This window comes from Vitis riparia, chromosome 16, assembly GCF_004353265.1.
Source record: "Vitis riparia cultivar Riparia Gloire de Montpellier isolate 1030 chromosome 16, EGFV_Vit.rip_1.0, whole genome shotgun sequence".
NCBI classification, from domain to species: domain Eukaryota; kingdom Viridiplantae; phylum Streptophyta; class Magnoliopsida; order Vitales; family Vitaceae; genus Vitis; species Vitis riparia.
The window spans coordinates 20,069,697-20,097,419 of record NC_048446.1 but is presented as its reverse complement, the minus strand read 5'-3'; the positions used below and the strand labels follow the sequence as shown (position 1 = coordinate 20,097,419).

General features: G+C 34.8%; 2 protein-coding genes across 2 annotated transcripts; both read left to right on the top strand.

The window, feature by feature from the left end:
- The first annotated feature begins 973 nt into the window (after window positions 1–973).
- Window positions 974–12,340, top strand: LOC117932891 (mitochondrial carrier protein MTM1). The gene is made up of 11 exons (XM_034854201.1): window positions 974–1,283; window positions 1,426–1,720; window positions 2,743–2,832; window positions 3,582–3,710; window positions 4,227–4,286; window positions 4,499–4,669; window positions 5,159–5,258; window positions 6,030–6,121; window positions 6,221–6,370; window positions 11,194–11,252; window positions 11,799–12,340. The coding sequence occupies exons 2-11, from the start codon at window positions 1,454–1,456 to the stop codon at window positions 11,929–11,931; spliced, it is 1,251 nt and encodes a 416-aa protein (XP_034710092.1). The 5' UTR covers window positions 974–1,283; window positions 1,426–1,453; the 3' UTR covers window positions 11,932–12,340.
- A 7,530-nt stretch (window positions 12,341–19,870) lies between these two features.
- Window positions 19,871–27,723, top strand: LOC117933726. The gene is made up of 10 exons (XM_034855238.1): window positions 19,871–20,071; window positions 20,232–20,416; window positions 21,427–22,020; window positions 22,130–23,356; window positions 23,735–24,068; window positions 24,163–24,424; window positions 24,826–25,042; window positions 26,041–26,390; window positions 26,478–26,551; window positions 27,458–27,723. Exons 2-9 carry the CDS (start codon window positions 20,312–20,314, stop codon window positions 26,533–26,535), a joined length of 3,147 nt encoding a protein of 1,048 aa, XP_034711129.1. The 5' UTR covers window positions 19,871–20,071; window positions 20,232–20,311; the 3' UTR covers window positions 26,536–26,551; window positions 27,458–27,723.

Here is a 27,723-nt window from a genome sequence, read left to right as displayed (position 1 = left end):
CCAAAAATATAAAAATTATCATGATAATTTTCTTTATAGTATTTTTGATATCATTAATAGATTAATTAAATATTATAAAATTGTATATATATCACAATTTATTTTATATCATTTAATACGATTGAATTAAATAGATCATAATTTGAATATTTTAGAGAGCAAATCAATTATAATTATTTTATAATTAAATGTAAAAATTTCTTTTAATTGATTACCAAAAATATAAAAATTATCATGATAATTTTCTTTATAGTATTTTTGATATCATTAATAGATTAATTAAATATTAAAAAATTGTATATATATCACAATTTATTTTATATCATTTAATACGATTGAATTAAATAGATCATAATTTTAATATTAATATATATATATATTAAAATTAGATATATTATAATCAAATATCATAATATTATTATGAAATAATATTTGATGTAATTTAATAATAAATGTACACTTATAAAATTCATATTTTTATCGATGTATATGATATTATTATCAAATATGATAAATTATATTATACCTATATTAAATTCTTTAATAAAACAATTTAAAAATATTTTATTATACTTTATGAAGTTTTTCTTATATTATAAATTTTGATCCATTTTAGACCTATTATTTTTTTTTTTCCAAAATATCCAGTGATATATCTTCGATATATATCCGTAAAAATATATCCAATATATATCCGTAAAGATATATCCAATATATATTCATAAAATCAAAGTATCGATATATCCGATGATGACGAATATTTTTATCTATCAAAATTACATTTTATATATTTATGTTTCTTTTCATGTCACATTCTTTACTATTTATATTTATTATTTATTTCATATATTAATTTTATGGGTAAAAAAAAAAAAGCTTTACCATCCATATTTTCCCCCCGCTTATTTCTAGCTACGAGCACCGCCTCATCTCACGCTCTACTGGAACCCTAGAAACTCAACGGTCGATAAGACCGTGTTTGGTTTCCTCGAATTACAAACTCCTACTTCCACTATCACTCTTCTGTCTTATTCCCCACCACCAAACAAGCGTGCGCCGCAAGAGGTCTAGAATTTTCTTCCTTTTTTTTGGTTGGGAAAAAAGCGTTTTTTCTTTTCATAACGTCACCAAACGCAGCCCTAATTCAATAGAGTTTTGTTCGTCGCTCTTCTGCGAAATTTTCTATTCCTGTTTATTTTCCTTTCCTGCTCTCCAAGCAATCCGAAAAATAACCCTTTTGGATTCGGAGTGAAAATTTTTTTTTCTTCCGAATCAATATTGAGGTGAGAAAACTTGGTTCGCTTGTGATTGCATTTGTTGTTTTCTCATTTATTTTGTTTTGTTTTTAATTAATGATTTTTGCTTTATGAAGTAAATGCTACAGAACTGTTTTCATATTTGATCAATTACTCTGATGGGATTCAGGGGAATGAGGAAGTTTTAGAGAGGAGAGATGAAGGCAATGACGGAATCAGAGAATAGGGGCAAGTTGTGGATGAGTACACAGCAATCCTCACCAATGGATTTGAACGGGCACGATTCTGCAATGTCTGCAATGTTGCAATCAACGGTTACATTTGTAGCAGAGGCTTCATCTCCGGAGACTCAACGTTCAAAGAGCAAATCCGAAAACGATATGCGGTTCTTAGAACGGTCATTCTCTGCCGCGGGCGCCGCTGTCCTCTCGGCCATCCTCGTTAACCCTCTCGATGTCGCCAAGGTATGTGTTTTATGTTGTTTTGGTTTCTAAATTTTGAAAAGCTCGACTCAACGAAGAATTTCTTGTTATTCAGTCCTCTTATTGATTTTTCTTTGATTTTTTGAGATGTCCATTTGGCTAATCAATATTTTATTCTTCAATTTTTCTCTTTAGAGTTTTATGTAGTTTTGAAGATTCCAGCTTTTGGCTCTGCTCATAATTATTGTGTTTGCATTGATTTTTTTCTTTTTTGGGTACAGTCCTGTTCTTGGGTTTTCATTGATTTTCTGGGATCCCATTTGGCTAAACGATTTACATATGCTTATTATTCTTGTTGTTTACTTGCTTTGTGTTTATTTGATTTTTCAGTCCAGCTTGTTGGGCTATTTAAAAATATGGAGTTCTTGCATTTGCCCTGTTAGCCTGTTATTGATATGTAGGGCAAGTTTTAATGAGAAGTTGCAAACTCTGTTCCTTACTTCTGAGACATATGCAATTATCTGACTCGAACTAATTGAAGATATTGGATTTATTTTTGCTGTTGTACTGAATGGAAAAATATGATTTTTTTTAAAATTTTTTATAAATAACAATTTTTTCCCTATGGTCTAATTATCCTTATGTTAGTTGCAACTGTCAGGTTTTCTTGTGATTTAGTTGGAAGTTATTTATTTAGTTTAGTTTTACTTTGATAAATTCTTATAGTTGTTTTAAAATTTTGAGAGGAAATTCTAGCATTTAGTTTCAATTTATTGGTTCCCTTGATGAAGTATTTTGCATGACAGTTTTATTTTAATAATTATGGCTGTTATTTTAAATTTATTCGGAAAATTCTAGCAGTACCATTTGCAATATTTCAATCCACTGGGTTTACTTTGATATTTATCATTGGTACAATGTTTGTTATGTCAAATCAAATTTGATTATTTTTGTCTTTCTCACTGCAAAAGGTTCATTTTTCTGTGAATTTCAACTCTTATGTACATTTGATCCTAAAATCCAAATGTATTCTGAACATCGGTTTTTTGCCTCCTGTCTATCAGACAAGGTTGCAAGCACAGGCAGCTGGAGTTCCTTACTCACATCCACTAAGTAATGTTATGAGTCGGATGGCATATTTTGGACCAAATATGGTAAGCATACATTGTTTGTATTCCCTCTTTCTGTGAAGAAGTTATGTCTCATTTTAGAAACTAATCTGGTTTCCATTTAATTACATTTTAAACTTCAATAGAATTTGTCTGAGTTTGGGAATAATTTGCAACCTTTCTTTGTCAATATCATATCAGCTATCAGCATTCATGCTGATTGACACGTGGTTATAGAATTGTCAGTCTCATTACCCACGAATTTCTTCACCTTGATGCAGTTGTATGGAATAGAATTTACTCAAGAATCATTAAAGGGGGCAACAATAATTTTGATATGAATCATGTTGTATTCAGCCTAAATTAGGACTTTAAACTCCCAACTTTAGTTTAAACTTGATGAGATGGGGTAAAGATTTGTAGAAATTTATGAAATTGCAGGGAACTTTATAAATAAAACATTTAGTATTAGTTAAGGAGGTTCGTGTTTTGAATTTAAATTCAAACTATAGCCACTCCTGAAGGTATTTTGGCTCAGGAAACCTTAATAACTTTATCTTAGTTGGTTTTTGATGTATTTTCTGGTCTTAACCACTGTTTTGCCTCTCATATAGAACTGTGCTATCTATAACGGAAAGGTCTCTTGTGCTAAATGCATTATATTTATTTGAACAAATCTTTTCCTTCACAAATAATTTGTGTACTTTTAAGGGGAATGGATCTTTTATTTTATATATTTAATATTGTTCTATGTGATATTGTCAATTGACTTTGCTTTTCCAATGTTTTTTCAGTTGTTTGCTGATTTGAGGTGTTCGCCATCATGCCCCCGTGTAGGAATTCATGGTACCGTAGCAATTTGTCCCCCTGATTGTTTTCAATACAAAGGAACATGGGATGTTTTCTACAAAATTATTCGACAGGTTGGTGGAGTTATAAACTTGTATTTGAACTTATTATAAATGATTTATTTGTTTTAGGAAAAATGATACATGTTGAGAGGCTTTTTGGAGTGTTCAGAAGGAGAAGAATTTTGGGGGAAAAAAAAATGAAACTGAGGTTAGGAAATTGGCATTTTAGAACCATGGTTTGGCTTTTCGAAGTACTAATTCCCTTCGTTAGAGGCTTTTTGGATTTCTTGGAGTTTATGTTCATAGATGTAACTTCTTTCCATGGTGGCCTTTTCCTTTTTTTTTTTTTCCTTTCTTGAAGATATAGTATGTTAAACTCCTAAAAGGGGATTTCTGTGGTCTGCAATTTTAATTTTTAATGGTTGGGGGTCATAGGGGTGGTCTAGTAAACGTGTAGCTGGGCTAGACACCAACTGTTGTGCCTCAAGTAGTTTCCTGCCCATTGAAAACCTAAGAAAGAAGAGAGAATATGTGGTTTGGTACTCATTTCAATTGTTTTCAAAAGCTTGACAAAAAAGAATTTTGCAGGAAGGATTTGCAAGGCTATGGAGAGGTACAAATGCAGGTCTAGCACTGGCTGTACCAACAGTAAGTTCCTTGGAGACTTAATGACCCGGTTTGTTTCTTACTATGAAAATGCCATGTTGAGTATACATATTTTTGTTGTTATTATTTAGTATGAGTTTTATTAATTGTTAATTACCTTTAATTCTTTGAAAAATATTTTTTTTTTAATTTTTTTTTTGTTTTATAGGCAACAGTGATTTTCTTATATTTTCCCTTTTTATATTGTCAATCAGGTGGGAATCTACCTACCTTGCTATGACATTTTCCGCAACTGGCTAGAGGAATTCACGGCTCAAAATGCTCCCAGCTTGACAGTATATGTTCCCTTAGTTGCGGGTTCACTGGCCCGCTCTTTAGCTTGTGCTACTTGTTATCCTATTGAACTTGCAAGAACTCGGATGCAGGTACTAAATACATTGTTAGATAGATAGATGGATGCTCTCATCACTTTGACCAATTGATAGATAGATAGATAGATGTCTGTGGATTTGGGCTCTCAATCAACAGCTCTGGACTAGTTATCATTTCATATCCATTTATGAGCACTTTTGTATGCATCTGCTCTATATCCTGCTAGAGATTTCTTTTGGGTGGTGTTGGGGAAGAGGCGAGTTTTGGTTTGTAGGCTGGGTGTGGAAGCTTTAGATCAACCATGGGATGCTTGGTTTACTATGAGTGTAGTAATTTATTTATTCATATGGTGAATAAATATCAATCAGTAAGCAGACTGAAATTGATCCTTTTTTTTGGTTGTATATTTCTAGTTTAATCAACTTTTTCTGAAAACTAAATTGACAAAGTTTAGTTAGTCTTCTATACTATTCCATGCTTCTGCTATACACTGATCTTGCCGTACATTCTTAACCTTTTCATTTTTGTCCTTTTGATAATAGGCATTTAAGGAGATCCACGGTGGTAAGAAGCCTGCTGGAGTCTTCAAAACACTAGTTGAGGTTGTCTCCCATTTCAAAAGCACAAATAATGTTCAAAGTTGTAAGTTGATTCTTTTAATTGATACTCTTTTTGTCAGGATTTGTTTTTGTGTGACATTGAGTTCATTTACTGACACTTGCATTAGTGTTTAAGTTTAAATATTTTATGTCAGTATCAGATTTGGGGTTGATGCAGAATAGAGCAATGAATTCTTAGATAAGCTTTATGTATATATTAATTGGTTAAAGATTAAGACATTCAATAGTTATATACTTATATGTGCCTACCAATAATACCTAATCAATGATCTATTTCCCTCCACCTGTTGTGCTTGTTTACAATAGCTACTTGCATGATGCCTTAGGAGATAATAGTGGTTTACTTTCTTTCTTGTTACCCAAAATAAGGGGAAAAAAACTTGTTTCTAGAACAAGTATATGAAATCTGGTGGCATAGCCCCTTTGGATTAAAATAGGATGTTAGTTAGCAAGGAAGTCTTTTACTAGCATCTGCGAATGGACAGAGGTTTGTACAATCTTTTTCATGATCACAAAATAGTTTTGGATATGGGCTTGTGTTTAGACTATGTTTTGGTCAATTAAGGGTTAATGAAAGTTACTAGTTTGAAACCAATATCTATAAGTCAGATTTACAAGGTCAAAATTTTGGCTTGTAGCAGAAGGGCAAGTTCCTTGGAATAATGTATTTTTTTTAAGAACAAGAATAATCCGTTGTGACTAAAGCATAGTTGTTGACTTTTTGATGTTTCCCTTTTGAATGGCAATTGCTCTCTGAAATTAATTGTGATTTACACACTCTTCTTTGTAACAGTGCGGAGCTACCGTGTCCTGTGGACAGGCATTGGAGCACAACTTGCTCGTGATGTTCCTTTCTCTGCAATTTGTTGGTCAACCCTGGAGCCAGTAAGACTTTGTTTTTCTTAACAGTTGTTAAATTTTACAGCTTCAGTCTATGTACCTAACACACATTTTTATGCTAATTTCTTTTCTCCTCCTGCACAGATGAGAAGAAAACTCCTTAGTCTGGTGGGGGAAGATGCCAATGCAGCCAGTGTCCTTGGGGCAAATTTTTCTGCTGGTTTTGTTTCAGGGAGTCTTGCTGCTGCTGCTACATGTCCATTAGATGTTGCAAAAACCCGAAGGCAGATAGAGGTTATTTCTCAAAAACTAATTCCAGTTTATTTATTTATTTTTATTTTGGTCGGATGTAGACTTCTGTTCATTCCCATTAAGATCTTGAACACAAATACTCATAGTTGAATTTTTCTTGTGAAAAAAACTCACGGAAGTAAGAGAAATGAACAATTTTTGAAAAGAAATTAAGCTTTTGAAAAGAATCAACCACTCTGCTACTGCCTCTACCGCAACATCTGCTAACTTACATCCCATCACTAAGAGCATGACCCACAAATTCCTCCTTCACATTCACCACAATATCGCTAACATCACTAAAGTACTACTACTACTACAATGTATGCCCTAACCACCAATATCACAAACTATATACAATGAGTTGCTGTACAATTTGAGCATTTTTCTTAGTTTCTCAGAGAACCATTTTTTCTTAGTCTTGCCCAGTTTAGTGACTGTCTGGGCATGCCTACGAAGGGTTTCAAGATGGAGATCTTAACCTTGCTTACGAAGATGAAGATAAAAAAGGAGCAAAAAGCTCAGGTGGCTGGCAGCAGTAGGGTCAGGGATGTTTCTTCAAGGTTCGACAGGGAGCTTAGAAGGTTGGAATGTACAGTCAAGTTCAAGGGCTCAGATAGTGGAAGAGGAAAAGAATGGGAGGGGTGGATAAATGATTTAAGTGGTAATGAAGCTTAGAATTTAGTCTTGGAATGTGAGGGGGGCAAATGACTGTGACAAGGAGAAAGTTATTATGTCCTTGATTAAGTCTCAGAGGGTGGACCTGGTATGTTTGCAAGAAACCAAGGTTCAAGAGATGTCGAACGGTCTGGTTCGTTCTCTCGGTGTGGGCAGGTTCTTTGAGTGGGGTGCTCTGAATTTGCGAGGTTCTTCTGGGGGGGTTCTGATTTTTTGGGACAATAGGGTACTAGAGCTGATTGGTATGGAGGTGGGCTAGTTTTTGATCTCTTGTAGCTTCAAGAATTGCGTGGATGATTTTTGTTGGGTCTTTTATAAGATGTATGGACTATGGCCCTACCATGAGAAGTTTCAGAGAAGCTTTTTGGGAGGAGTTGGGGGCTATTAGGGGTTTGTGGTTGAACCTTTGGTGTGTGGGAGGGATTTTAATATAACTAGATTCCCTATGGAGTGGAACAAGAGCTCAAGGTTGTCTTCAACTATGAGAAGATTCTCAGAGATAATCGAGGAGTTGGAGTTGAGGGACCTCCTTTTACAAGGGGGGTTTCTTTTACCTAGAGAGGTGGTTTGAATTTTCAATCACAGTTGAGATTAGATAGATTCCTAGTCTCAGAGGGATGGGAAAGCCATTTTAACGGGGTAGTGTAGAGTCTCCTCCCTAGACCTATTTTCGATCACCATCCAATTTTGTTAGACAGGGAAGGAGTGAGAAATGGCCCCTCCCATTTCAGGTTTGAAAACATGTGGTTGAGGGTGGCTTTAAACATTTGTTGAGATCAAGATGGTTGGGGATTCAGTTAAGAGGTTGCTGCAGCTTTATTTTGGCTGAGAAGTTGAAAGCTCTTAAGTCTTTTTTGAAAAGCTGGAATAAGGAGGTATTTGGCAATGTGAGCTCTAGAAAGGATTTTGCTTTGAACCAGGTGATGTTTTGGGACTCCATGGAGGGGACTAGGCTTTCGTCTATTGAGAAACAAAATGCTAGGCAGTTGGTTAGAGAGGAGTACAAGAAGTGGGTTTTGTTGGAATAAACTTCTTGGAGACATAAATCAAGGGAGATTTGGTTGAAGAAGGGTGATAAAAACACTAGGTTTTTTTTTTTTTATATATATATATATATATGTATATAAATGGCTAATGCCCATAGGAGGAGGAACTCTTTGGTCAAGATTAAAATAAATTGTCATTGGATTACTGAGGAGAGGGAGATTAAGGATGGGGTGGTGCAGACTTTTTAGTCTATGTTGTCTAAAAGTGGGCATTGACGGCCCGACTCTTTGGGCTTATCTTTTGATGCTTTGGGCACTGATGAGTCAAATTTGCTGGGGGTCCGGTTTTCAAAGGATGAGGTGTTGGGTTTTTTTAGGGACTTCCATGAGCAGGGTAGATTCGTGAAGAGTTTGAATGCTTCTTTCCTAGTTCTTATCCCAAAGAAAGGGTGAGCTGAAGACCTAAAGGATTATAAGCCTATAAGTTTGGTGGGTAACCTTTACAAGTTGATAGCCAAAGTGCTAGCAAATAGATTAAAGAAGGTGGTGGGTAGGGTCATGTCTTGCTCCTAGAATGCTTTTGTGGAGGGAAGGCAAACTCTTGACGCATCTTTGATTGCTAATGGGGCTATTGTCTCCTTGTTGAAGAGTAACACGTGGTTTAATTTGCAAGTTGGATATTGAGAAGACCTATGATCATGTCAATTGGAATTTCTTGTTGTTGGTACTTAACAAGATGGGGTTTGGTGATAAGTGGGTTAGGTGGATCAAATGGTGTATTTCAATTGTGAGCTTTTCGGTCATTGTTAATGATTCACCATTGGGATTCTTTCAAAGCTCTCGGAGATTGAGGTAGGGGGATTCCCTTTCTCCCTACTTATTTGTGATTGTCATGGACCTTAGTTCCTTACTAAAGAGGGCTAAGAGTGGTGGTTTCCTATTGGGATGAAGGGTGAGAGTTAGAGGTAGAGAAGGGGAGAAAGTGTCTCATTTATTTTTTGCTGATGACATTTTAGTATTCTGTGAGCCATCCGAGGGTCATTTGACTTACTTGTGTTGGTTGCTTATTTGGTTTGAGGTCATTTCTAGGTTGAAAATTAATTTGGATAAGAGCAAGCTAATTTCTGCAGGAAGGTGGGAAAATATTGAAGAGCTGGCTCAAGAGTTTGGGTGCAAGGTTGGAGCCCTCCCCTCTTTTTACTTGGGTCTTCCGTTGGGTGCCTCTTTTAAGTCAATATCGGTTTGGGATGGTGTGGAGGAGAGGTTTTGTAAAAGGTTAGCGTTGTGGAAAAGGCAATACATTTCAAAAGAAGGGAGACTTACCCTGATCCGGTGCACCTTGTCCAACATGCCTATTTATTTTATGTCCCTTTTTTGTATCCCGAGGTCAGTTAGGTTGAGGTTGCAGCAAATTCAAAGGAATTTTCTTTGGGGGGGAGGGGTCTTGGAGTGGAAACCCCATTGGTAAAGTGGGCCATCGTTTGTTCAGACAAAAGAAAGGGAGGTTTGGGGGTGAGGAATTTGGCGTTCCTCAATAGAGCCTTGCTTTACAAATGGAGTTAGTGGTATTCAGAGGAGAGAGGAGCCTTTTGGCAAAAAGAAATCAGCAGAAAATATGGGGAAGATGAGGGTGGGTGGCATTCTTGTGAAGTGAGAGATAGGTATGGGGTTGGTTTATGGAAAACCATTTGAAAGGATTGACACTCTGGGTAGTAGAGTTGAGTTTTTAGTGTGTGATGAGAGGAGGGTGAGATTTTGATTGGATAGGTGATGTGGAGATGAATCACTTAGGACATCTTTCCCCTCTTTATTTGTGTTAGTTGCCTCCAAAGGGGCTTGGGTGGAGGAGGTTTGGTCTGCTTCTTTTGATGGGGGGTGTTGGGCACCTTGCTTCTCTAAGCATCTTAACGATTGGGAGATGGATATTGTGGAGTGGTTCCTCTTAAGGTTGCAAGAGTGGAGGGTGTGCAGGATAAGTTGTTGTGGATAGGGGTGAAGAATGGAAAATTTTCTATTAAGGAGTTATACAAAGAGTTGGAGCTGGCAAGACAAATGGTTTTCCCTTCAAACATTATTTGGAAATCTTGGGTACCGCCCAAAGTGGGAGTCTTTGCATGGGAGGCCATTTGGAACAAAGTTTTAACTTTGGATCACATCTAGAGGAGAGGGTGGGTTGTCGCTAATAGATGTTTCTTTTGTTGTAAAGAGGAGTCAATTCATCGCATATTCATCCATTGTAATAAGACAAGGGTTGTTTGGCATCTCCTATTTTCACTTTTTGTTGTGTCTTGGGTTCTACCCTCGTTAGTGGGAGAGACACTCACAAGTTGGCATGAAGTTTTCGTAGGGAGGAAGAGGAAAAAGGTGTGGCAAGCTGCTCCCTTGTGCCTTTTTTGGACAATTTGGAAGGAAATGAATAGTAGGGGATTTGAAAACAAGGAGCATTCTGTTCATAGGATTAAAATTAATTTTTTTCTGTAATCTTTGGGCATGGTCCAATCTATTTATAGCACATGAACCCTCTTCTATGGCTGATTTTGTGGATTGGATAGGGTCTTGTTGAGGGGTGCAGTTTTTTCGCTGTCTTTTTTGGTTTTTTGCGGCCGTTTTTGGTGCCGGTTGTATACTCCTTGTATACTTTGGAGCGTTTTTCTGGCACTTCTCTTTTTAATATCATTCTCTTTACCTATCAAAAAAACAAAAAAAGAAAAGAAAAAAGAAAAATAGATGCTTTTGCTTTATTTATCCTCTAGAAAATCAATTTTAAATCCTAAATGGCTTCTGATTTCATTATTTGCTCTTATTTCCTTCCATTTGCTAATGGAAACTTACAACCAAAATTATCCTGAAGATAACACAAAAATTAAAAGGCTATAACCATGATCCCTTCATCAAGTATTGCTGTCTCTAGTAGTTTTGAGTGTGGTTTTCTAGTTTTCTGCCTAACTCCCTCAATGTGCTTAGAAAGCACAAAAAATTTCTGTTGAATTGCTATGGTTCTTAGAGAAAAAAGACGGATAGAAAAGGTAGGTAGTACATGCTGTAACATGAGTATCAAGATCGAAGTACAGCTTATATAAAACAACTAAAATGATATGCTACACATGCATCAAATTTGATGTCTTCTAACAAGTATTCTGCTTTTTCCTCTTTTATTCGCAGAATGACCCTGCCAGGGCATTGAGGATGACAACAAGGCAAACACTACTCGAGGTTTGGAGGTAAGTTTGTGCTGAATGTAACTGCAGTTAGTGTCTCTATGAAATTATCATTTTCCATATGTGATCATGCAAAACTTGGACTTTGATAAGTTTTACTTTTGAACACAACTTTTGCTGATGTTAATGATACTTTGATAAGATTAATAACCAATAAATTGTTTTTGTATGCTACTTTAAACTCATTTAACTTAATTTAACTCTTTTATATAAATATTAAATCATTTGAAAATACCTAAGTTTTTAATTGATTTGAATTATTTTTTATTTCGTATTTTTCAATAATAAAACCAAACATGAGAAAATCATTTTCTTTATCATATTTTTTTCTTTCCTCGATACTTTCCTAAAACCAAACATAGTATAATAACGTGTATCCTTCCGATATTGCATGCATGTTTCTACTCACTTTAAACATGCTTAGTTAGACATCAAATTAGGGTTCCTCAATGTGGACTTCTCAAGCTGTACACTTAGTAGTAGTAACTGTCGCAATCCTAGATATCTGGCACTAAATGGCTTCTAAATTCAAAACTTTGCTTGAAACAGGAATGGAGGGATGAAGGGACTATTCACAGGAGCAGGTCCTCGTGTTGCTCGGGCCGGTCCTTCAGTTGGAATCGTGGTTTCATTTTATGAAGTTGTGAAGTATGGCCTACATCACCAGTTCTCAACTTCATGATAGAGAACCGATCTTGCACAGTTTTTCTCATTTTCTTCTCCTTAAAACTACCAGAAAGGCCCTGGTAGTGATTCAGCACAACAGAAACAGATACATACTTTTTCATGGATACCATAGTTTTCAGAGATCAATTGCGGTCACTTTTTTTCCCCTTGGTACAGGCGCTCTCCTAGGTCTGCAAATGCAGAGTATAGATTTTTCTTTTACAGTTTCTCATCTCTGCTAGTTTTACTTGTAATTCCCCTCTGAAGAGGGGCAAAAATTTTGGGAAATTTTGAGCCGTAACCATAATAAACTCCTTCCTGAGAAACAGGCCTTAGTTTTGTGATGGAAGGTAATATTTCTGTTTAGAACTGCCTTTCTCTGGTTAATTTATGCAGCTTTCAAATGTGCAGAGAGATTATTGATTCATCTGGTAGTAATTAATCTCTGCTCGAGCCATCGCCTTTTCTGAAACAGCGGTTAAACTGTATCATCTTGATGGAAGCTTAAGGTCTCATTTGGGATGGCTTTGTATGTTTGTCTTTAATCAGCAGGCTTAATTTCCAAGGGGTAACTTGTGGGAGTTTCTCATATGTATAAGATATTATTTCTTTGGTAGCTATTATGGGGGTATGTTATAACCGGCCTGATTTTTGCTTGGATGGATGTTTGGTTATCGGAAAACCTTTTATATATTATTTTAAACTTATTTAATTTATTTTTTATTCTTTATGTAAAGATTAAATAATTTTAATTATATTTGATTTTCTTTAATATTTTTTTTAAGAGGTTAGTGACAATTAGTAAAAATTTTAAAATATCAATATTATCTTTTGAAAATTATGATTGTGACTTGGGTTTTGGTTAAAGGTAAAAACAAAAATGCATTCGTAAAAAATGAGTTCTAAATTCTTGAGTTTAAAAAGTTTTATTCCAATATAATGGATTAAGCTTGTAATACTTTTGTCAATAATATTTCTATAGCAATTAAAAAAATATTAATTTGTATTTGATTATAAAAAATGAAGCATTATTTTGTGTTTGATTATAAAAAAAATGATTTTTTTTTTTTTTGAAAAACACCTATCATGTGAGTCAAAAAATAACTTCTATTAGTTATCCTCTAAAATTTCCTATTAGTAATCCTCTAAATTTTTTAGAGAAAATTTGCGGATTTCAATCACCTAAATGTTGCATTTGAGATTCCTCTTATGAAGAAGTATTTAGAAAGAGATAATGATTGTTTGATTCGATAAAAGTATCCTTATTTGTTAGAGGAACTTTATTAGATTTGTTAAAAGAAACTATGATGTAAAGATTTAAACTAGCAAATATTAAGATGTAAGCCAACTAATACTTCCTCCAAAGGTGAATTCTCAAGTAGATGATGAAAATGAAACCCTTTCGACTAATTCAAGGGTATATTGATGAAGGTGAAATTCTTTTGACAAATTCAAAGGTATATATCAAAGCCTTGTTAAAAGATTGATTTATTTGCCTCTTGCTTTGATCAAATATTGCTTATATAGTGAGGGTTATAAGTTAATATATTCATTCACTTGCTTCTCCTCATCTATAGTTAGCTCAAATTTTGATCACGTCTTGGGAAGGGAATTCTATACAAGCAGCATCGTCATATAACATGTGAGCCTTTCATAAATGAAGATTATGCTACCCATTGTTAATAGAATATCTACCCCAGCGATGACATAATTAAACGTAGAAGTTGAGTTTATAATAATAGTTGTGGGAAAAAAAGTCATAATTAACATAATTTATAATATAATTCATCGTTGATAATAAAACAAAGTATGCTGAGAATGATTGACACTTTATTAAGAAAAAAATCATATCTTGCCAAATTTGTATCTCATCGTGAAAACTAATGATCAACTCACAAATGTTCTAAATGAGTCACAAGTAATATACTTCAAGTATTAGACACAAGTTGGGCATGTACAATATGCACGCATGAATCTAAGTATTAGTGTAAGAGTTAGAAATTAAGTGAAAGGTTATATTATATTTATATTTTTCACATTTCCTTGAAAATAATAAAAGTGTAAATTTATGATAATTTTTTTTTTTTGATATTATATATGTAATGACCATTTTTAATTGTATAAATTTGTATTAAAGCCATAAAAACTCATTATGTTTAGAGTAAAGAATATATGGTAAATGTTTTAAATTCATATTAAAGCCATAAAAGTCCTGTAGACCCCTTTGTGGTGAGGGCCCGGGGGAGTTGTTATTCTTTCTTTTCCTTGCATTTTTGGAGGGGAACCTCCCGAGAACCAGCTGTATGGGCATGTGACAAAGAGCATGGCTGGCGGTAGTTGAGGATGACATCTTCCCTGAGCAATGCACAGTGGAGCAGGTAGTGTGGCTTGCGGGGGAAGACAAAAACTGAGCTAAGAGTATCGAAGAAGAGAAAAAAAAGACTTACCGATCTTTGGAGGATCAGAGGAACACTTCAGGTACGGTTTCTTCACACCTTTCTTATTCTCTCTTCCCCGTCGTCACAGGTTTTGATCATTTCATCCTGCTCCTTGAATGTTATTATTTTATTTTATTGCGCAGTGAACTGTGCGAAATCTGAGTTTTCATGCTTACTTTGTTTTGGTTCTTTCCCGGTTACTTGGATTCCTTTGATGAATAACTGTTGTGTCGTTTTGCTCTTTTGAGCTCGGTCTTTTATCAATCATATTATTACTCCCTGTTTCCTCCACCTGTTCCGGATCCTCTGATTAGTACATGAAGCAGGATCTAGTTCAATGGCTTGATTGCTTTCCCGTGGTTATGCTCTGTTTATGTTCGTATTTTTTTTCCTTTCTTTCTCTGTTTATGGAGGTTGTGGGGTCAGGATTTCCTCGGGTATGAGGGAATGTGGGAGATAATTGGCTTCTGTTAGTGGTGAGCACGTGGTGGCATTTGATCCTGTGGAAGCAACTCCTGTCAGAAACTGAGTGCCATGTTCCACTAGACCAGCAACCCCCTTGTTGAATATCAAGCTCTTCCACTTCCTTCCCGCCTTCATGACCCTCTGGTGACTCCGTTGAGTACAGCTCAAGGTAGGCATTCACTGGCGCGTCATTCGTTCCCTTTGTCGGACTGCCATTGGCTTGATTCAGAGCAGCTGGGTCTAATCCAGAGCCTCAGGGGAAAATTCTTGGGATTTTTTTTTCTAGTGGAATTTTACTGCTGTCTTTGTGGTTGTGAGGGGATGTCTTGATTGGGTTTATGTGAGGAAATCGGTATTGTGAATGCCTCCTTTTTTTTTTTTCTTGATGTATGGAGTTGAGCATTCTCCGATTAGTCCTCAAATGAAACTTTCTTGGTTTGATCAATTATGGAACTTTTAAAATGGGCTGCTAAAGAAGTGACAAATTCGGTGAAAGTGTCAAGGAGATCGCGTGAGGGAAATAATGAAGCTTGGAAGTCCCTACAGGATCTCTAGAATGAGTTCATGCGAAAATCAATGCAAATTGTGTCTTTGGCTCTTGCCATTGAGGGAAAAGTGAAGGAGAAGAGCAAATAGTTCTCGTCCTTGAGGGGCATGAAAAGAAAGTTGAAGGTTTTGATATTAGAACACATTAACCTGTCCCAAGAGGTTTCATCATATGAGAAGTGCCTTGCAGATATGAATGAAATGAGCTCTACCATTCAGTCTATAAATGGGACAGCAAACAGATTCCTATGAAGGTCTTAAGGTCAAATTTATTGAAGGGGTTAAGGAACAAAGGGAACTTTACAATAAGGTTTTAGAGTCGAAAGGGAACACAAGGGTATTTTGTCGATGTAGGCCACTGAATGGTGAAGAAATTGCAGCTGGAGCTTCAATGGTGGTTGATTTTGAATCTGCTAAGGATGGTGAGCTTACAGTAAAATCAAATGGGGCACCCAAGCTTCAAGTTTGATGCTGTTTTTGGTCCCCTGGCAAACCAAGCTGATGTTTTTGAAGACGATGCATCGTTTGCAGCCTCAGTTCTAGATGGGTACAATGTCTGTGTATTTGTTTATAGGCAGACTGGAACGGGGAGAACTTTTCATAATGGAGGGCACGGATGAAGCACGTGGAGTCAACCATTTTCAAACACCGCACTCCCATCATCCATGCCACCCATGAACATAAACACTAACCCATTTCTCTCACCTTCTCTCACTAACTCATTCCCCATGAACCTAAAAAACCATTGATTTCTCTAATCACCACATCCATTCCATACCCGCATGCATGAAGCCCCATACACAAAGCCACCTCCATCCCGTTCCATTCCCAACCTCCGTACCCATCTTACCCTCTTTCATGCCCACTGTACCCGCTGCTGGCCGCCCATTCCACTCGTCATGCCCCTTCCCTCCAATAAACATACCCATTGCAGCACCTTCACCGACCTTCGCACCATGTTCCGGCATGCCCATTACCCTATGTACACATTCTCACCGCCATGCCTCCACCTTTTAACGCTCACTTCTTGCACCATGCATGCCCGCATTATGCCTATCCCATGCACATACCCGTTTCACACCCATTCTCTTTCCCATACCCACCATGTACATGTACTTCCATTCTTCATTTCACCACCTCTCATCTTCATTCCCCATTCACCTAATTCCATATCCTCTCACGTGCATGCAGTCGTGAACATGATCCCTTAGCATTTCTTCCCAAGCTTTTCTCATAAAATTCGCATTCCAATCAAACCAAATCTCATGCCCGACATGCCCTTCATGCCCATATTCACTAAGCAGTCCAATAACCCGACCTACTTTCAGTCCCTTTGCACCCAAGGCCCCTCACGCATGCATATTCCACGACCCCTGATTGCAAGGTTCAGAAATTTACCATCTACATGGACTGTATGGACCGAGTTGTCGAAAATAAATTACAAGAAGATTGCGTTACATTGAGGCTTCGATTTGCGATAAGGAAGGGCGTGGAAGAGCAGAATTTAGGATTCAATGATGATGAGGATCCCCACCATCTGCAAAAATTTAGATATGAGACTTGGCTCAAGAGTTTATTAATTGGGTATGCTGAGTTGAATGAGGAAGCGATTCGGAGTATTTTGATGGGTAGTCCAGTTCTGGAGTGTTTGAAATTCCACCAATTGTCACGGCTTTGCTCGAATTAATATTGGTTCTGACTTCTGAGAGTCCGAAGAAAATGTCCGAAAATAAAATGTGCTGGTCGCTGGACATGATGTCTTTGATTAATGCTAAACTTGATATTCGCATGATGCATTGGGATAGAGATCTTCAGCATTTCAGTGAGGACTACAGTAACATGTCGAGAGAGATTCTTATGCCACTTAGTCATGTGGAGATCCTTGCTGTAGGGACTTGGTGCCTTGAGGTTTGGTCAGTATCGGAAATGAAATCTATGCCTTTTCTATTGTCAAAGCTTGTGAAGCCTTTGTTGAACTGCCAGATGTTTATGATCATCTCATGATAAAGGATGCTATCAGCAAAAGAATTGGTGCCAGAGTGTCATCTCAAGTTCCTTTAGACCCACTGAGGAAAGATAAGGCCATTGAGGTACAGTGACTACAGTCCGAATGAGTTGATGATTGCTAATGGGCCAGCATTTGGCTCCCCTTTAATGAAAAGTTGCTTCAAAGTGATCTGAATCAAACCTGAATCTGCCATTTGAATTGGACTCACAGTGTTGAGAAGGGAAGTATCTGAAAGAGTACTTTTCCAGAACGGGCCCGCGCGCATGACCCCGTCTTTGCATTGACCCACCCAAAGTGCCACACCTTCTCACTCACTTATCTATTTATTTGTTCATTCTGATTTCAAAGATTTCACATGTTGATTTATTTAAGTATTATTTTCGTTATTATTATTATTATCCATTTATTTATTTATTTTAAAATTTTCACTTTTAAACAATTCTTCAAAATTTCGACTACCAAATTTAATTTTCGATCTAAAAAATTTCATTATTTACGTTAATTCGTTTAAGTATTATTTTTGTTATTATTTCATTTATTTATTTATTTTAAAAATTCTTAAATTTCCATCTTTAAACAAATTTTCAAAATTCCGTCTTCCAAATTTAATTTCCAATTTAAAAAATTCTATTATTCACAGTCATTTGTTTAATGATTATTTTCGTTATTATTATTATTTCATTCATTTATTTATTCACTTATTCATATATTTAAAATCTCATCTCTAAATAATTTCTCAAATTTTCAATCTCTAAATTCAATCTTCAATTTTCAAAATTCTATTGTTCGCAATTATTTACCTAATCTTTATTATTTCATCATTATTATTATTTCATTCATTTATTTATTCACTTATCCATTTATTTAAAATCTCATCTCTAAATAATTCTTCAAATTTCCAATCTCTAAATTCAATTTTCAGTTTCCAAAATTCCCATCTTCGTAATTATTTATCTCATCATTATTATTTTCGTTATTTTATTAATTTATTTATTCACTTGTTCATTTATTTAAAATTTCATCCCTAAATAATTTTTTAAATTTCCAATCTCTAAGTTCAATTTCCAATTTCCGAAATCCTAACTTCTGCAATTATTTATCCAATCATTATTATTTCGTCATTATTATTATTCCATTTATTTATTTATTTATTCACTTATTCATTTATTTAAAATTCCGTCTTTAAATAATTCTTCAAAATTTCGATTTCCAAATTTAGTTATCTGAAATTCCAATTTTCTAATTTCCGAACTTAATTTTAAATTTCCAATATTCCAATTCTCGCATTTATTCCATTACTTATTTATTATTATCATTTTATTCATTTATTTTTAAAAAATATGCTTTCGAATGATTTCCAATTTTTATAATTCAATTTTCATAGTTTCTACTTCTCAATTAATTTTCAATTCTGATTTCTTTCAAAATTTAATTTCCAAAGTCCCAATTTTCTTAATTTAATTTTTTTAAAATCCCAAACTCTCAAATAATTTTCAAAATTCTAATTTCTTTCAAATTTAATTTTTAAAATTCTCATTCTTACATTTAATTTCTAAAAATCCAATTTTCAAATAATCTCTAAGACTCCAATTTTCAAAAATTCAGTTTTCCCTCGAACAATTTTAATTTCTGTTTGGTGATGCATATGATATGTTTTGTGCTCTTTATTGTACATTGACCTCATTTTTATGATAGCGCATTGCTCGTTCGTGGCCCAGGGTACACATCCACTCCCATTCTGGTCATTCTCTATGCATGTTTTGATTCCCATATGTGCATTATCGATTTAAGTATCAATTGATTTTTCTATTGATTGCCACGTCAACTTCATTTTATTTGTAGAGATCCGACTTTAGGGACTTAGAGGGATGCTACAGTCTTTACCGTACCTTCCCGATAGTAACCTGACCCCCGAGCTTGATCCGGTTTTTCACAGACCACCTTTTCTAAGATAAGGAGTCACACTTAGGTTTTTTTTCTTATTTTGTTTATCCTTTTAAAAATAAAATAAAAATAAGTGGTGATTCAAAGTCATTTTCTAATAAATAAAATCATTTTTAAATAAAAATCTAGCTCACCATCGAGTGGAAGCGCATGGGTCGAAATGCGGGGTCCACAAGCCCGTAATACTTAGAGTGTATAATCTACATGAAAGGAAACGGATGATTGCAAATGACATCAAAGCAATAGTATTATACGTAGTGAGATTTTCTTGTAACTTTGTAGGCACACATTTTGAAGCTACGATGGCTCATTGGTTTTCTTTGAACTTTATAAACACATAAGAGGATTCATGAGGGAAGTGAATCATGGGCCCCCTTGCTGGAGCGGATCGCTACAGGGGCTATGGGGAATGTTAAATTCTCCTTCTATCCTTTTTTGTTCTCTGCCTAACAACTCTTATCAACTAACAAGAAAAACATCATTGACTTCCATGACCATTAAACTGTCCCCCAATAATAGCTTCTCCCCATATTCCCCTTTCACTTTTCTTCTTTTCTAGTCTTCCTAGTCTTTGGCCATCATCACCACACAATAAAGTGAACAGTGAGCATACAACTTCACAGGCACAAATACCCACTTCCAAAAGCATAACTCCCTTTCCTTCTATTTAATTGACTTGTCATCAATGCCTTCTTTCTTGGTTATTTCTGATAGGTTTCTTTATTGGATTCGTACGGTCTCTATTTTCTTATCTGGTAGGCAAACTTAGCTTTAGTTCAAAGCAAAAGTCATTATAAAGGAGATCCAATTTGTTCATACTTATCTTTCTTCATGAAAGCAAACTGGGTACCTTCCTTCTGATCATTTTCTTCAGTGTAAGTAAAATTGATCTCTTTTTTTTGCTGGATTCTGCAGCTTGTTCCATGTGATTGGAATGAGAGTGGAGGCGGGTTTTGGGAGCTGATCGATCATACTGTGGAGGAGAAGGAGAGAAGATGGAGAAGCAATATGGAAGGAAACCCAAAAGTACAGGCCTAATAGATCACGTCTTCTCTTGGTCTCTCAATGATGTACAAAACCAAGCTCTTTACAAAGACAAGGTTTGCAATATTACATTTTCTTTTGATTAATTTTTTGCTAATTAGTATCACTAATTCTCAATTGATCATAGATTTGAAGCCTCGCTATATGTATATACATACGTACATATATATATATATATATACACGCTCAATGTTATGATACAAATAATAATGTTTAAGATGAAATTGAACTTTGGTGTCAAAGGGATGAAAAAATGCTCATAGATGGATGAAATTAAAGTGACATCAAAGGCATTCTTTGGAAATATACTTTTTCAGTGCATTTTCTCTATTCCTTTCTTCTTCACTATGTTTTCTTTAATGTATCCTTTTTTTGTTTAGTCATTTGTCTTTTAAGTATGATCAAACATATCCTTCTAACATTCAAAGTCTAGTTAAACATTTATTCGGCCCAATCTACTATTCAAGGAAGCATAAATCATCAAACGATTCGCTATTTTATTTTTATGATTCTAAGTACTATTATCACAAGAAAACGATCGTTATATCTTGAGAGATGTAAATCCTTGTATCTTAACCATCTAAGTGGAGTGGTTTGTCTTAGACTATGTCTGATTCCTAGAAAATTTGAAAGAAAATGTGAGAGAGAAAATAAAGGGGAAAAGTAAAAGAAAAAATGAGTAAATATAAAAAATAAATTTAAAATCAATAAATTATTTTTATATTTTTATTTCGAACTCATTTCACTTATTTTAACTATTCTTTATAAAAATTAAATAATTTAAAAACATATAAAATTTTAACTAATAATAAAATCAAACATGAGAAAATCATTTTCCTTTTAACATTTTTCATTTTTTGCTTAATACTTTTCGAAACGGAACATAACCTTAAAGACAAAGAATCAAACTCTAACCTCGATTAAGCTATCATTTGTGAGATAAATATAGCCTTATGGATTCAGTTGGGTCTTAAAGCATAAAAGCTTCACAGTTCATAAGACGATAATTTTTCTTTTTCGCTTTCAAATAATCCAAATTTCAACTGGCTTATGTTCTCTCAAACAGGTGAGTCCAATCCCAGATAAATTCTCTTCAAGGCAGCATTACATGGGATCATTCATTGTGTCGCTCATAGAGGAAACCCGTGCTGATTTGTCTTCAAGCATTAGAACAGCTTGTGAAGCATCTGAGTCTGAGTCTGAGTCCAGTACATGGGAGCCAACTTCAGTGGATACACCTGCTAGAGAAGTGATGTCTATTGAAAAATCCTCACAATTCAAGCTTCCCAGATACTTACTATATGATGTTTCACTGAAGAGCGTAGAAGGTAATGGAAATAATGCGGAAGTGTATGAGCCTCAGGCAGGAGACATCATTGCATTAACAGATAAAATACCATACTACATCGAGTCAGAAAGTTGTTACAATATCGCTTTAGTTACAGGATCTTATGGAAAAACCTCTGATAAGCTCCAAATACAGTTGCCAAAGCCCATGATGCATGAACAAATCATGTCGGATAATAAGAAGAGACGAACTATTTATGCGGTATATTTGATAAATATTACTACAAATAATTGTATATGGGAGGCATTGCACCGGAGTCCTCGTGGGGGAAACATCAGAATTATCGACAAAGTTCTGCAAACTGACTCCTCAGTAAGAATTATCATTCATTTTTCTCTGTTGGGTGTGTTCTTTTTAGTTTTAAGGATTATGTTTCTTCTCATTCATTCTTTCTTTATGATGGCATTTTTACATCTTTCAGGCTGGGAGAGGATGTGCTATGTGCTCCTCTGGTTCAGAGGCCTTCAAATCTGTAACAGATTTAGAGGACAGGATTCGATCTTTCGGTCTAAATCTTTCCCAAGAAGAAGCTGTTTTAAGCTGTATTTCTGCAGCCATGTGTCATCATGAGAATAGTGTAAAACTGATAAAGGGTCCTCCTGGAACAGGGAAGACGAAGACCGTCGCCTCGTTATTATTTGCTGTCTTGAAGATGAAATGCAGGACTCTTGCTTGTGCCCCAACTAATACTGCAGTTTTACGAGCGACGGAGAGGCTGTTGAGCTTTGTTAAAGGGTCTCTTGAGAATGGTACTTATGGGATGGGAGATATTGTTCTTTTTGGGAGTACTAGGGGAATGCAGATTGATAGTGACGATGAACTTCACGATATCTTTCTTGATTCCCGTGCTAATATCCTAGCCCGGTGTTTCGCTCAAGGTTCCGGGTGGAAACACAGCTTAGAATCTATGATAACTTTGCTGCAAAACCTTGAACGAAACTACAATTTATGCTTGGGGAACAGAGAAGATGAAGGCAATGAGGAACAGGGGAAACAGGGGAAGCAGGGGAAGCAGGGGAAGGGAATTTTCATAGATGAGAAGGAAGAAATCGATAAAAAAAGTTTTCAAAGCTTGAAATTCAGTGGTGGAGAATGTGATGATTTCTTTATATCCCAGGATTTTGTGGAGAGGTTTGATTTGGTTCATGGGCAGCTGAAGGTTTACACTGTAAATTTGTACACCCACTTGCCAACCTCAATGATTCCACTAGATGTGATGAAAAATATGGTCAGAGCTCTGAATTTGCTGAAAAATCTATCAGATTTGTTGCATTCTATAGAGGAAGACCTCGATAAATTTGAAGATAAAGGAAAAAGGATCCGTCGGCTTCCTGAATTGCAGAGGAGAACAGAAGTCTGCCTTCAAACACTCAGAAGCCTTGGCAAAATGTTCTCTGTTCCAACTCTTGCTAATGAATACAAAATCAAAAGTTTATGTTTGAAAAATGCCGTCTTGATTTTCTGCACTGTTTCGAGCTCATCCAAATTACTGCACACCAAAGATATGAAAGCCATTGAATTGCTGGTTATTGATGAAGCTGCTCAGCTAAAAGAATGCGAGTCCACCATTCCTTTGCAAATTTCTGGAATCCGCCATGCAGTTCTAGTAGGAGACGAGATGCAACTACCGGCATTGGTGAAAAGCAAGGTTTGGAATGCTTAGACTTTGTTTGGGAAGTGTTTTCTAAAAACAACAAAAAAACTAATTAAGGGTACGTTTGGGAGTGATTCCAAAAAAGGTTTCTAGTATTTCTAACACTTGAATAATAAAATTTTTCAAATATTAAAAATGTTAGAAGTGTTTTATAAAATTAGTGTCAAACGGGCTTTAAAAGATGTTCTGTAAAAATACTCTATTTTTTTTTTTAAGAACAAAAATTTGGTCGTCAAACTTATTTTTTGTTTTTTAAAATAAAAAATTGTTTTAAAAAATAACTATCAATCAGACCCTAATTTTTCTCTTTTTTGCTTTGAAAGTTATGGCATGCTTTTCTCTGTTTGATATATGAAACATATGCTATGTTAGGAGTTGGAGAATACCAAATTCGAAAGAAGTTTGTTCGAGAGATTGGTATCATTGAGACACTACAAGCACCTTCTTGACGTCCAATACAGAATGCATCCATCCATAAGCCTTTTTCCCAATAACGAATTCTATGAAGGAGATATCATCAATGCTCCAAAAGTGAAAGAAGCTATCTACACTAGGCGCTTCCTCCATGGAAGCATGTATGGGCCATTCTCTTTTATAAATGTAGCTTCCACAGTGCCAGAACTTGAGGAATTTAATGTAAGACATAGCTCAAAAAACATGGTGGAGGTAGCTGTGGTCTCTCAGATCATTGCAAGCCTCTTTCAAGGTATGGTGTTGTTATAATATATTGACTGTATACTTTGGACCATCTCTGAGATGGGGAATTCTGTCTTTCTTCAATTAATTTCTATTCTATACAGAAACCAAAGCCAGAAAAGAGAAAGTTAGTGTTGGTATCATATCACCATACAAGGCTCAAGTTCATGAAATTCAGAAAAAACTTGGGAAGGCATATAGCACAGATGCAGAGAGTGAATTCTCTATCAAAGTTTCTACTGTTGATGGATTTCAAGGTGATGAAGAGGATGTGATTATTATCTCCACTGTCAGATGTAACGGTGGAGGCCACATCGGTTTTGTCAAAAATTATAGAAGAGCAAATGTGTCTCTTACCCGAGCAAGGTAATGAAGTAATAATCTACATAAATATACATGAGGTTTTAACGTGGTTCAACTAAACATGCCTACGTCCATAAATGAATGATAATCATTTTATTGTACTATCAGTTCCTGAAACATGAGTCTTATATTTCTCACTCCTTATATTTACACCATAAATCACAAACTCTTTCATTCCATTGAATGTCTTTTATTTTTCCTCACATCTTTATTAGTATGATAGTCTTTACAAGTTCATCTTTATTTTATTGACTTTTCCTATCATCACTTAGACGTTATTTTATGAGGAAGTCTAACATTATAATAACATATCAACTTACGAAATATTCTTTACAAAAAAAAAAAAAAAAAAAAAAATTATACTAAGGCTTTTCAACAAAAAATTTGCCATTTTGTTTGTCTAGGCATTGCCTTTGGATAACAGGAAATGCCAGGACTTTAGAGGACAGTCACTCTGTTTGGGAAAAAGTAGTCCAGCATGCTAAAGCGCAGAGGTGTTTCTATAACGCTTATGAGGATACCAACCTGGCCAAGGCTCTCATTGTCTGCTTCCTTGAGCGTTACCATCTTGATGGTGTACACCATATGGCTTCTCAACTCTTCAGGAACACAAGATGGAAGGTATTCTCATTTTCTGTTAGCCATTTTCCTTGTCATAAATATAATCTATTCTTTTGTGTAAAAACCAAATCTAGTTAAGAACATTAATTCATATGTGAACACCATCTAAGTTCATGTCCTGAAGTTGACCTTTCCATCAAGTTTTTAGTATTTGTCCTAAGATATAAGCCAACAGATGCCATTGGAAATAAGCTTTGATGCCCTAGTGAGTTGATCCGACCCGACTTGACCCAATAATTTAAAACACGGGAAAAGCAATTTTTGAGAGTTTTATAACTATCTAAAAACCACCATTAAATAATAATAATAATAATAATAATAATAATAATAATAATAATAATAATAATAATATTGTACTAATCATATAGGAGGTTTTAAACCATGCTTATATCTATAGATGAGAGAGAATCTTTTCATTATACCATAAAAACTATTATAGAGTATAGAACCATATATAACTACTGATTCTCCATTCCTTATATCCATACTTTGAACTATGAAACCTCCGCTCTATCGAGCATCTTCCATTCTTTCTCACATCTCTATTGACCTTGTATAGTCTTTACAAGTCCATCTTCATCTCATGATATTTTTTTTTCATGACTTCAAATACTTATAGATATATTTCTAATAATTTTCCTTATTCCATAAGAAAATATAATATATAATAATATATGAAATATTTTATATATGAAATATTTTATATAATATTCTTTACACAAAAGAATCTCTACTAATTGTGAATTTGGGGCACTTTCCAACAAATAATAAAAATCTCTCATTTCCCTCTCAAATATTTTTTGAAGTTTTCGATTTTTTCAATGAAAACAAGGGTAAAGGCGCTTGTGCTTTGAAAATTAGAGTGATTTTCATATTCATAGTTTCATTCACGACTTGGAGTAAAAAATTTGCTTGTAAAATAATCAAATCAGGATTCTTAGCCATCTCAAAAAAAAAAACCTGAAACTTTTTCCTACTTACCTTGATCTTTGTTGCAGGTCTTTTTTGATGACAAGTTCTGGGAATCCATGGCCAAGATTATGAACACCGCGGTTCACAAGGAAGTACTTTCTCTGCTAGAGAAGCTCTCAAGTGGTTGGCGTCCCAAAGTCAGAAACCCATATGCCATCAATGGGACTCATTTGATGCAGTACATTATCAAAAGGCAGTTCCATCTCCTTTGGGCAGTAGACATTGTGGAGGAGAATTCATGTTACATCCAGGTTTTGAAGGTTTATAACATTGTGCCATCTCATGAGACAACAGGAGTAACACGGGACCTTTGTGCTTCATTTGAGAAATTCACCATTGACCATATCAACCGTTGCAAATATACAAGTGGACAAGGGTAATGAATTCATGTTTATGATCAGATTGTATATTATATTTAGGCCTTTGGGCAAGAGGCTAACAAAAGAAAAATTGTTAACTGCAGGGAAGCTCCTATGATATGGCAGATGCCTTCTAAGGGTCTCTATAGAGGATTTCATTAGAAGCATATGCTTACAAGTGAGTACTTGGTTCACATCATATCTGCATTATTTGTTCTTACTATAGGGTTTGCTTTAGGTTATGTTTAGTACTAAGGAAAGAAAAAAAATTATTAAAAAAATGATTTTCTCATATTTGGTTGTTCGATGAAAATAATAAGAATAATAATTAACAATGTCAGCTTTTAACAATGACCTGAAAAATGACGTGCAAATCCTTTTGCATGTAATTCCCAAATTAGAAAGTTCCTAATGAAACCTATGGCCAGTTTGAGAACGTTTTTTAAAAATAATTTTTAAAAATGATTCTCATGTTCTTTTAGAACAAAAGTTTCTTTAAAAATTTGATTCCGTTTTTAAATATTTCTTAAAAGTAACTTTTATTTGTGTTCAATCATTTTCTGTATTTGCATTATTTTTTTTAAAAACAATTCTAAAAAAAATGAAAATAACTTAAATAATTAAAATATATTCTCAAAAAACATTCTATTTTTAGAAAAAAAATTCAAAAAATAATTTTTTTATATGAAAAAAAAAAATCAAACGAGTTTTCAAATTCCGAAATTAGTTTCTAAACAAGCTTTAAGATACTCATCTTTAATCCTATCAATACCGGTTACCTAAACCCTAAGTATGACTCAGCTAAGAGCATTATTAGCATGCTTGATAGAAAAACTATACACCCACCTAGCATGTTTGGCTTTTGAACAACTTATCATTTGCAATCAACTTTAAAGGCTCCTTAAATCAACCAAAATGGAATGAAATATACAATATAAGTATTGTAGTTTCCCTGTTATATAGAATTAAAGGCCCATAAACATAATTGTCAATTTTTATTTTATTTTTTTAATTCTTTGTCTTAGGAACAAGAATGATATCTTTATGTTGAGTAGAGATAAATGTCTTTCTTTTCGTTTTGAAGGATGAAGGAGATTGAGTAGAGGATGAAGGAATGAAATTTATGGAGCTAGTTCATGGAAGGAAAATGAAAATTCTTCATTCCCTTTCTAATGGAATGAAGTAGCAACCAATGGAATGATATTCTCAGTTCATCCTTGTATTGCCACCAAACAAATCCTTGCCTAGTGGATTGTATTGCTATTTAAGATGTGAGAATTGCTTTTCTATTGTAAATATGAGTGGGTTGTTGCTAGGAATTATTTTTTTGTCCCATTGGGATTTTTCTCT